Source organism: Linepithema humile, chromosome 1, assembly GCF_040581485.1.
Source record: "Linepithema humile isolate Giens D197 chromosome 1, Lhum_UNIL_v1.0, whole genome shotgun sequence".
In the NCBI taxonomy this organism is placed as follows: Eukaryota; Metazoa; Arthropoda; class Insecta; order Hymenoptera; family Formicidae; genus Linepithema; species Linepithema humile.
In genome coordinates this window covers 11,387,664-11,398,921 of record NC_090128.1, presented here as the reverse complement: position 1 = coordinate 11,398,921, position 11,258 = coordinate 11,387,664, and the positions used below count along the sequence as shown (strand labels likewise).

Below are 11,258 nucleotides of genomic sequence, written 5' to 3'. Positions count from 1 at the left end.
ATCGAACTTGGTGACGAAGATGCAGGGTGTCCCGCCTAAAGCGTCCTTGTTCGACAAAATTTGAGGGAGAAATTTCCTTTTTTTTTTTGTTTTGGTTCCGAAGAGAATTGGATCTGAAGCAAAATCGTTTTTTTTTTTTTTTTTTTTTAGAAAGACGCTGTGGTACTTTCCTCATCCTTAGTGTTCCTTCAATTGTGACTTCGAGCTGCTTTGCGCAAAACACCCTGCACATTAGACTAGAATAAATAAATTAGTACACTCCTCGTCGTATACAGTGAGTGATCTTTGCGATCGAATTGCAGGTCTGATTTCCAGGATCAGACGAATCCATGTTTTGTAGCGATCAGCCCTTTCTCGAGCGTCTAACGCTTAGTCGTGTCTGGACATAACATGTACAAAACGATGAGTGCAAGTTGACCGCAAGTGCAATTGGCCAATTCGGCAAGTTTTGACGGAAACCCGGAAGAACGGAATCTTTCGTTCTGAATCTTTGGAAACGAAACTTGCTCGTGTTTCCCGCACTCAACCTTTGCAATTTGTTCCTATTCTTCCTTGCCTTTGGAATAAACGTCAGTAAAAATAATTGAATGCAAGACTTCGCACGTGAATTGGAGTTTTATTAGTAAACAATATAATTTGAAATCCAACTGAAGAAATGCAGTATTTTGTGACTAGCATTCGGCAATTATACATAAATAATAAGGTTTTAATGTACCTGCTTCATACAGCCGAAGTACAACATCTTGTAGGTTTATTTATCGTAATACTTTTTGATCCCTTTTCCTATATTCTGAACAATTTCCGAGACTCAAATTCTCCGCCTTGAAACACAGCACGTATACGTAATAAATAATCTTCTTACGCAAAATTACGTATCTAATTCGCCGAACGAGAATACACAGATGTTGTACTCTGAGCACAGCTGCATATACTTTGGCATATCAGAGAGAGGATGCATCTTACGTTCTGCGCCAAGCGACTGTACCGTCGATCGGGCCTCCGAAAGGATTTATTTCATGTTTTTCACAACCAGAAAGTTGGAAGCTTCGTTTGGCTTACAAGGTGTAGGAGAGAGTTATCACGCTTCGCATCATCGATCGATCGGAAAGCCGACTTACGCAACGGTGCCGAGACATTCTGTGCATGAACAATCGATTAGGCCTGAACGTTCGCAGCTAGCTCGCTTGCGGCGAGACGGGTCTGATATCGCGGCCCGCGGCCCGTTTATCAGTAATATCACATTTCGCTAGAAGAAGTGTACATTCAAAAGCAATCGCTCCTCGCAGCGCCCGTCGAAAGTGTTACAAATATACAAAAACGTTTGACACGTACACTTCCCGTCGCCTAATCGCGCGATCGAAAACGGGGGCTTGAGCTACCTGGATGAGGCCCCCGCTCGGGCCGCGAACGTGCCGCACTTTAGCGCTAAACTCGAGTTTTGTCGTCTGTCTAATCTCGATTGTTCATTTTCGAAAGGCGCCTTGGGCGCTCTCCATCGGAGAGTAATTATTACATTTAGCTTCGGCACGCTGTAGCCTCGGAAGGCCTCCGCCTGGCGCAGAACGCTACGTTTTTCCTTACAATTAATTCTTTAGAGTCGGTTGCATCAACTGTGGCTAACGAAAATAATTCATTAACGCTACCTTGCGAATAAATTAAACTTTCATTCTTATCTACACACTATCGGCTAGGAGGGGCGGAAGGGGAAGGATTGTACAATCTACGGAGAGAGTTAATTAACCAAAGTACAATTAAACCTCAGGGACAATTGCACTAACCGCGTTCGCGATCGCCGGTAATTTCAACGAGATTGTAACGATATAAATTAAATCGTCCCTCGATTGACCAAGTCGACTTGGATGAAACTAAGAATTGAAAAACTCAATTCAAGACAATTCAATTTAAATCGACCGAGTTGCAGTTGCGAACTAAAATTAATTAAGACTAACTAAGGGTTAAAACGCAGCTAATCGAATATTGCTCCCCTAATCTAACACTAGCACTAGAATCGCATTAGTTAACCATGCTTGTTAATGCAACTGACCCCTCAAACGCAATCTTATCAAATAATTCGCTCACGCTCTCTTAACAGCTAGAATTTCCTCGCAGACGAGGGCATACATCCGTGTATGTGTATGTGTGTTTATATGTACGCGTGTGTATTGTGTGTGTGTGTGTGTATGTGTACAACTTGTGCCGACATAAATACGCTCGTTATAAAACCTTACTAATTCTGCTCTATATACGTATACCTCCCTCTGTGACTGTGAGGTACTATGGTGCCATTATTAACTATACGCACATGCCTTATGAACCCCACTCGGGACTCGCCTAGTCCCTTTTGGACGATCTCGTTAATATTAATAGTAATCGTATTGCAAAATCTACTTGGTGAATACAAAATTTGTCATGTGTCTGTACGTATGTATGTTTGTGTGTGTGTTTGTGTGTATGTCTGTATGTTTGTTAATTAATACGCAAAAATGGAATTTCAAGCGACACACTTCCTAGACAAAGCTAATCATGTCAGCTTGCACTTGCGAAGTAATAAATCAGTTAACGAAACCACTCCTCGATGTCGGTTTGTGGAAAGAAACAGAAAAAAAAAAAAAGAGAGAAAAGTGGGTCTACGTATTCGCTGAACACGTCCTCACGATATTCGGCTACAAGTCGCAGGTTTTTTCCTTTGGAAGATCTATTGCAATACTAATGCCACGTTTGTTAAGCTCTAGGGAACATCGAAAGATGAAAATTGGTCGGAATAAGTCTCTATTTCGGAAAAGCTTGGAAATTTCGCATCACTTTCTTTGTAACTCTCTCGAAACGAGTTCGTATGTACAATTGAAACTAGCGTACGCAACTAATATTTAGAAACGAAGGAAACGCAAGTAAATAGAACGCGGTATCTCCACGATTGATTCGATTTGTTTCGACCAGTGTTATTGCACAAACAATTGCGCCTCAAGCTCGCTCGAGCACAAGAATAAACGCGCGATTACTTCAACTAATTGCGTAACACACGAAAATAAAGGCTAGAACAATTTCGCATAGCACCAGATCACTAATGTGTTTCGCCACCTCTCGTCAACTAAACTGTCGATCGCACGTAAAATCGGCGGCTACTTAAACGAACGAGCAACCGTGCAACGCTCGAGTCGCACACTTCGGCGATCCTTTATGCTAAAATTGCCGGAATTCCCTTTGGTTACATAGAGTCCGCGAGAGTTTATAATCGAGAGAACTTTCGATGATTTCGCGTGATCGATTCGTTAAAAGAACAGAGGGATCTTTGCAAAATGCGATTCGCACCACAGCTCTCATCTCTGTGTTCGTTAAGTTCGTCTTCTAATAGTTAATCTGAATTTAATGCAATCACATCCGGATACATCCTGAATGATCAGGGGATCATCATTTACAGCTCATCTCACCGTCGAGTTTAACCGGAAGCTCGGCTGCAACGTATAGACGCTCAATGTAAGTCTGCGAGCATTGCAACGAAATGCCGACGTTAACGCGCGCACAAGCTTCAACGGAAAATGCAAATATGGCACGCAAGGAGAAGTTTCTCATCCGACCGCTGTCTCTCTCTATATGTATATTTATATATTTATGTATTTATATATGTACTTATGTGTGTACGTATAAACGGATATTGTGCGTTGTTTATGTCACATGTAATCTTGCCATTTGTTACAAGTCGACGAAAAGGAACTGAACTAGAAGGGACTATACAGAACTTGCTTGCTCAGCTCGATCGCGCGCCTCTCTTCCTCTTTGTCTCTAAAAATTGTACTGTATAAATTAACGGCAACAGAGATGTGATCGTCAAGCGACATTTGACAAGGGATGAAGAAATGATTTCGTCGCGAAATGTCTCCTCGATTGCCCGCTTTGGTTAATGCCGACACAGCATCGCTGATCCGTCGATCTAGCCGCGACGCAAATGTGCGCGGAATCGCGCATCCGTTCGCCTCTCGAAGAAGGAAAACACGACCGACGTTATCTCGGAATGTCTCTCAGCACGCGTAGAGCGAACACGCGATATCGCAGCTCCTGTCCGAAAACGGAATGAAATCGATTCCTTTCCCTCGATAATCAAACCAGACAACTTGAGACGACCATAACTTGTAGCTTTAGATATACGGTGTGCACACGGAAATTTCTCTACGTTCCTCTACTTTCAAGTTTAATCACAATACTCACTTTACGAATGGATACGCCGCAAATCGTCAAAATAAAAAAAAAATCACAGGCGCAAAATCGTTAACTTTACGTTTGTCACGTCGACGATAACGAAATTCTAATTCGGGCCACAAATTAAATTTTAGCATACGAGCGAAAATTTAATTCAACCAATTAAATTTCTGCACGTTAGCAAACATTAAATCATCGATTAAACATTAATCGAAATATAATTTAAAAAATTCTTAAATTCTCGCGCGCCAATAAACGTTAAATCAAAATAAATAAAATTAATTGCTCGCGCGTTAGCGCAAATTCGTTCGAGTAAGAAGATAAACCTTGGCACGTAAGCGAACAAATAATTGAGCCGCGAAGTGAATTAACGCGTGCCAATAACGTGTTAATGTAGCGACGGATGGTGCTCCACGTCAACCGAAACTCAATCGAACGATCTACGAAACTTTTGCGCGTCGGCAGAAATTGAATCAAGCGGCAATGCAAATTTCTACATGTTCGTGAAAATTCAATTACACATAAGCTGCGAATTGAATTTGCATCAACGCCGCTCGGTACGACGTTCGGCGCGAGAGTCTCTTTGCACAGAGAGCGGAGCGGGGGAGAGGAAAGTCACACGGCTGTACCTCACGACAGGCCCTGCGGCGTGAAGCAGATCTTCTCCAGCTCGCCGGTCGACGAGCTGACCGGCGACTCGGCCCGGTCGTCCTGCTCGGCCGCCAACTGCTCGCTGTAGTAATGAGGCGTGCTGAGATAATCGATGAGCCGGCGGGGTAGCGGCAGGGTCGGGATCAGGTCCCTGCGCACCATCTTCAGAATGACGAATCTGCAGGTGTGCTGCAGACTCTGGACCTGCTTGAATCGCGACACCGGATGCAGCAGCTGCACCCGCATCGGGCCCAGCACCGGTCGCCGGTGCAGAAAGAAGAGGTAGCGACCGCTGCGCGAGTGCTCGACCGCGTTCTCGATGAAGTCCACGATGGTGTGCGACTTGAACTTCGTGCAGCTGCCGAAGCTGAAATTACCTGCGTGTCGTAACGAGCGCGATTAAGAAGAGGCAAGTTTGAAGGATCGCGAAAGATGTTGTGGACGGTAAGAAAAGAAAAACGTACCCTGATCATGTTCTATCCTTACGTGTCGCACGCAACTGTTGAGTCTGAACGACAGGGAGAAGATGTAGTGATCGTCGCTACTGTCCCGCACGATGAACGAGCCGTCCGGCTCGTTGGAGAGTATCTTCTCGGCTGCCTCGCCGGATATAGGTCCCCAGTACCATCCGTACTGTTTTAAAAAAAAGAAGAGCACTTTAATCGGTGGCTTAAATTTCACCGACAATTAAACTTTTTCCCAATACGCTAGACTCTTTTCTATCGCAAACCCGACGAGCGGCACAACCGATATTTACGTACATCCTTCACTTTCTCGATGCTGGCGGCAAAGTCCATACTCGTATCCTCCGCGACGTCCTCCTCGGGCCGCACGATAGGCGGCGGGACTTGCTGCTTCACCGAGCTCGGGGACTCGCACTTGGGCGCCATCGCGGTGAGGGCCTCCTCCGCCTGTTCCACGCCCACCTGGCCGTTGCTCTTCGGCAGAGGCGGCAGAGCGCGCTTGAAGAACGGCAGCTTTTGCGCGGACGGCTCCGTCTCGGACGGAGCGGTGTTGTTGTTGTTCGCGTGCTGATCGGAATCGACGCCGTCCTCCTCCTCGACGATCTCACCCTGCACGATGCTGTTCCGCTTCTCCACGAAATGATCCGGCGAGCCCAGCCGTCGGAATCGGAAGATGTTGCACAGCGTCTGTTTGAGATTGAGAGAAAAGTTGCGCTGGCTCTTCTTCATCTTCTCCCGCTCGGACTCGCTCTTCTCCTTGTGCGATTCGTCGCGCGCCTTCTTGTGCCTGATGCCGACGAACGCATTCCTCTTGTGCTTCTTCGCATTGTTCGAGTTATTGTTGTTGTGATTATTGTTGTTGTTATTGTTGTTATGATGGTGGTGGTGGTGATGAATCATCAGCCCGTTACTGGTGCTCTTGTTGGACACCGGCGTGTCCGTGGACGAGTCCGTGTGCGCGTTACTGTTATACCTATTATTAAATATCAGTAGCGGTCATTAGATTGCAACAGGCAATTTAACATTAACAGAGAACGTCTAGTTTGAGAGCAAAAGTAAATGGAGCGAAACATCACTCGTAGCTAAAGCTCGTTATTTCTGAAAAAGACATTTCTTCACTCTTCACTAATCGACCAATCTACAATAGATTGAAATTATATCCTAATTTCTTGCATTGAGCTATAATTAACAAAATTAAATAATATAATAAGAAATGTAATACGAATACAGAGTCGGATAATAATTTGCAGTTTAAAGACGCGCCTACCTATTATTGTTATTTACACTGAGAGGCTTGGGCGTCGCGGCAAGGTGCACCGGTGTGTGAACCAGCAGCGGCGCCTTGTCTCGCTTGATCTTGTTCTCGCTGGAGTCACTGGAACTCGAGTACAGCGTCTGCAGGTACTGTCGCACTTCGTGCAACGTCATGTGGATCGGCTCGCCGATGTTGTGCGCGTGTCCATTTGACGTCCTGACACCGTGACGGCCGGAAGTACCTGGCACGCTGTGTCGTTTGCCGCCGCCGCCAGCACCACCACCACCGCCGCCGCCGCCGCCGCCACCGCCGCCACCCCCGCCGCCACCGCCACCGCCATTACCGACAGCAGGATTGCCGTCGTTGCAGCACACGTCGGCCAGCAAACGCTGCGACTTAATGACATGCGTGATGGCACGAGACTTGCCGCAGTAGTGTCGCGCCTGCTGGATGTGCGCCTCCAGCTCGCTCTGCGAGCTCGCAGACACATTTCGGCGTCTCTTGCGATGATGCCGGTGCCGTTTGGGCCGCTGCGGCGTTCGCAGATCGTGCAGCGGCCGCACCACGTCGATCGGCACCGTGTAGATGTCCGAGTCAAACGGCACGTTGTACATGTCGCTGATCTCGCTGGTGGTCAGCACATCGTGCGACATCGCCGACGTGATGAAGCTACTGTCGTCGGCCTTGTGTCCAAGCCCGGTGGTGTTGATAGAATTGTGCGAGCTGGACAACCGCGAGGATGCCAGCGAGCAGCGTGAATTCGGCCGGTTTAGTGTATTATACGGGGTGATGGTGATGGTGGCGGCACCCTGGCAGACCGGCGGCGTCATTAGATCCCACATGCGCTTAGGATTGGTCTGCTGAGCCCGCGTCACCACCGGAACTGGGTTGACAGCGGGCGCGATTCTTCCCTCCGGCCAGGAGATACGGCAAGAAATCACTAGCGCCTCCTCCACCACCGATTGCACCAGACTCTCGGCGTAGTCGTCTACCCAGCGCGGCATTCTTCGTCTCATTAGCCGCGCGTAGTTGAGAATCGGCGCCGACGAGGATTCCGAGTCCGGCGGCGACGGACTGTCCTGAAATTCAGGCGGCGGCTTGATCGCCACGTCGACCACTTCGACCTCCAGCTTGCCGTCCGCGTCACCCCAGCCCGGGCCCTTTTTCAAAGTGTTGAAGTTCTCGCCGCACATGCCGTCCGAATAATCAAAGGAATCTTGCGACAGAGACTTGCTCTCTATATCGCTTTCCTGCATCTGAAAGTTTTGTTTACACAGACTTAGTACACGCGACACAAAGACACCTGCATCTGTGCCATTGGAAGCGAAAGAGGAAAGTGTGAAGATGTGCTACCTCCATCGCAAGATGCGCTCGAACGGAGTCACTGGAAATTGAACCCCCCAAGCCGCTGCTACCAAGATCACTAAGAGGCCCAGCGCTTAGCGAACATGACGGCGGAGAGTCCATCTCAAGTCTCGTTAGTCTCAGCTGCGTACTGGAAAGTCTATAGTAACCAGAACTTTTGATATTTCCACATCACCTCCTAAAATTGAACGATGCGACTGTTATTGTCGAATTATATATTTTCTTCATTTCCGTACACCATTAATGCTTCAAATATTTAACCTGAAAAAAAGTACCACAGATAATGTACGACTGCTTTACAATCTCCATATTTATATGTTCACTTGTACTTGGCGCATGGTCCATTATGTGCGAGAAACCGTAATGATACTTTAAAGTGACACAGTTGACAGTCCTAAAACAAAAACATGATAGTGCAATCTGTGAGTTTTATGTAAAGAGATACATACAGGAAAGGGATGAGTCATGGCATATCATAAATATGTCATAACTTCACAAGTGAGTCATAGTAGTCAATTCTTGCAATAATAGCTCTCCCAATAAACAACACTCTTTGATTTGAAATCTAATCCACTTTAAGATATTTTTAAAATAATTACTTTCACGTATGGATTCTCAAAAATTCCGATATTTTTCTTAATAAATTAATAAAAGGCTCTCCAGCAACGTCACTCGACAGCTAACCCTAAGCCTGTCGACTCTGCGACGACGGATTCTCACCGCGTGCATTTAACGCTAAATACGGTTATCTCACGAATCTTGTCAGACTTGTCAGGGAACAGTTCAACGAAAGATGGAATGCTCCGATTTAGCGTTAAATGAACAATGACAAATTGCCCGGAGGCTAGCTCGAAGCGGCGCCCGGCGAGGAAAGGATTCGCGGTTGGTGCGCGTCGCACGCGGACCCGGGGAGACGTCGAAGACGGTACGCGCTCGCGTCGAAGACGCGAGTCGTGCGACGACGTGCCGTCAGCGCTTACCTTCGCGCTAAATCGGCCGCGGCGCGCTCGCGATCCGGGCCTCGTCGTCGTCGTCGTCGCCGTGGCGCGGGGGCACGCCGCTCATGATCGCCGCATGACGCGCGCGAAGCCCACGCCGGGGACCAATCGATATCTGCGGAGACAACACGGAGCAAGCCTCACGTTTCGCCTCGCACCATGTTCGGCTCGGTCCGGTTCGCCGCGTTCCGCGCGTCACGCCTAGGCAACCGGCGCTACCAATCTCGCCGCGCGGAATCGCGTTAGAGCACGAGAAAAAAACGATCGGTAATGTCAGCGCTCTGCATTTATTCTTTCGATAATTCAGGAAATTACTGGCGATTGATAATGCACATTTCTATAATTTTATACATCATGCGAGCGGCATATCTGGTCGGACATTTTGTTGGTCCGTGTATACAATGAAGGGGAAAGGGTTGCTGTAGAATGATGTTGCACACAACTGATTATGGCAGGAGGAGGAGAGGGATAGTGGATGATCGTGGTGCGACGACGAGAGGCTCGTGGCTGCGTGCAACGTTTATGTTCGATGCCTGATCAGTAAAATTGAGAAGCTCGCGCGAATCAATTTGCCAAGCTTCTAAATACATTTGACACTTAATTGAAATATGGCGGAGTACAGTGATAAGCTCTCCGCACTCGTACAATTTCGAAAATAGACAGATGTCAATGCGACAAGTGTGTGTGCGGATGTGTGCTGCTTATGTATGTACATGTGCGACTGCGTGTGTGCTGTCTGCTCTCGAAGAGTGATCGACGACAAAAGGTAATACATGACATAAAAAAATAATACTTATCTCTAAATTTGTCATAATATTATAAAAAAAGTTATAAAGAATATCTGAGATTATTATGACTGAATATTAATATCGGCATACAAAAATGTATACGTAATTGTTAGAGCGGTTATTTTTGTAACTTGCTGTTGACGTAGCATAACGAATGATTCTTGTGAAATAAAGCGGTGCAAAATAAGTGACAGTTTCGCGAAATTGCAGATATAAGTTTCGTGAAATGTAGTAAATGTAATACAAGCCGAGAGGAAGTAAGCTACTTGCCATTATTCATGTACAAAGATGAGATCTTAAATAGATTAGATAAGAAATGATTGTGTGATTTGTTTGCCAGAATTAAATGATAAGCATCGATTAATCTAATTTGTGATCTACAATTCAATCTTTAAATAATTAATCTAATTTTAATATGTAAAGATTTGTATACTTATTATTTATTTATGTAATATGTATATAGTATATTAAATGTATAATATATTTATTATTTATAGATTTAATATGCATTGTAGCAATTAAGAAGCAAAGAAAAACGTAAAGATGCTGCTGCAACAATTTGCAGATTTATTAAGCTTAATAACAATAGGAATGTGCTTTGTATTAAAAATTCCGCAAATATTAAAACTGGTTTCCGTCAAGTCGGCCGATGAAATATCCACGCTAGGATTGCTCTTAGAATTAACAAGGTAATTTTTTGCGTATAAAACAGTCTATCCTTTTTTTACAGTTATTTTCTTGTAAATAATTAATCTTATCTTTTTTTCAGCTACACTGTGATGACTAGTTATAATTACACGAATCGTTACTCGTTACTGTCTTACTTGGAGTATCCGATAATATTAGTGCAGGAATATATACTGATATACCTCGTTCTGAAATATTTGAATAAGATTAATATGTGGTCCTTCGTATGTGCCATAACGTATTTTACACTGAGCAGCTGTTTGCTGTTGGAAATTGTTCCAAAAATCGTACTTACATTTTTAGCGGTTAGTACTATGCAAATGTTGTAAATAATCTTTTTGTATGTTCTGCGACACGCTTATCAAAGAGCCCCATTTTGATTTTTAGCCAATGTGTACTCCGATTTCCGCTTCCAGTAAAGTCGTTCAATTGCTGGCTATACTTAGAGCTAAAAACGCTGAATCGGTGTCGCCTCTCACTTGGTTTATATCCGCCTTCACGAATTTGAGTAAGTTTTTACCTTTGCGCCTAAATTCCAGACATGGATTAAGCAACTATGTTTCAGCGAGGGTGTTCACGATATGGATGGATTCGGCTGACGTACTGTTGCTGGGGAACTTCATCATCTCGGTGCTGCTGAGTTCCAGCATCATGTTTTCCGCCCTTTATTACAGAAGCCGTCCGGTGAAGCAGGATTAAATCAACAGAAAATTACAACTGGGCTAGTCGCGAGAGCGTATGCTATAAAATTGACAACTTATGCTACATATTTGTTGAGAAAATTTTAACTGTAAAATTAAGAATATTCCACAAAATATAGTTTAGCTTATTGTTAGCTCTGACCAAGAAATTGTTA

The 11,258-nt window shown here is 45.3% G+C and overlaps 2 protein-coding genes across 4 annotated transcripts; one reads left to right on the top strand and one right to left on the bottom strand.

The window, feature by feature from the left end:
- Window positions 1–596: 596 nt before the first annotated feature.
- On the bottom strand, window positions 597–8,889 carry LOC105672023 (Suppressor of Cytokine Signaling at 16D). Its single transcript, XM_067352392.1, is given in 8 exon segments — window positions 597–5,222; window positions 5,310–5,478; window positions 5,607–6,282; window positions 6,577–7,820; window positions 7,918–8,064; window positions 8,067–8,107; window positions 8,205–8,323; window positions 8,650–8,889. Coding segments are annotated over 7 exon segments (2,745 nt in total). The 5' UTR covers window positions 8,275–8,323; window positions 8,650–8,889; the 3' UTR covers window positions 597–4,824.
- A 32-nt stretch (window positions 8,890–8,921) lies between these two features.
- On the top strand, window positions 8,922–11,252 carry LOC105672021 (solute carrier family 66 member 3). 3 transcript variants are annotated; one of them, XM_012366683.2, is made up of 5 exons: window positions 8,922–9,693; window positions 10,231–10,404; window positions 10,485–10,707; window positions 10,790–10,910; window positions 10,968–11,252. In XM_012366683.2, exons 2-5 carry the CDS (start codon window positions 10,259–10,261, stop codon window positions 11,099–11,101), a joined length of 624 nt encoding a protein of 207 aa, XP_012222106.1. In that variant the 5' UTR covers window positions 8,922–9,693; window positions 10,231–10,258; the 3' UTR covers window positions 11,102–11,252. The 3 variants fall into 3 exon arrangements, with proteins under 3 accessions (XP_012222106.1, XP_012222105.1, XP_067208846.1); XM_012366682.2 differs by having other exon boundaries at window positions 9,144–9,693; window positions 10,213–10,404; XM_067352745.1 differs by lacking the exon at window positions 8,922–9,693 and adding an exon at window positions 9,830–9,972 and having other exon boundaries at window positions 10,213–10,404.
- The last annotated feature ends 6 nt before the right edge of the window (window positions 11,253–11,258 follow it).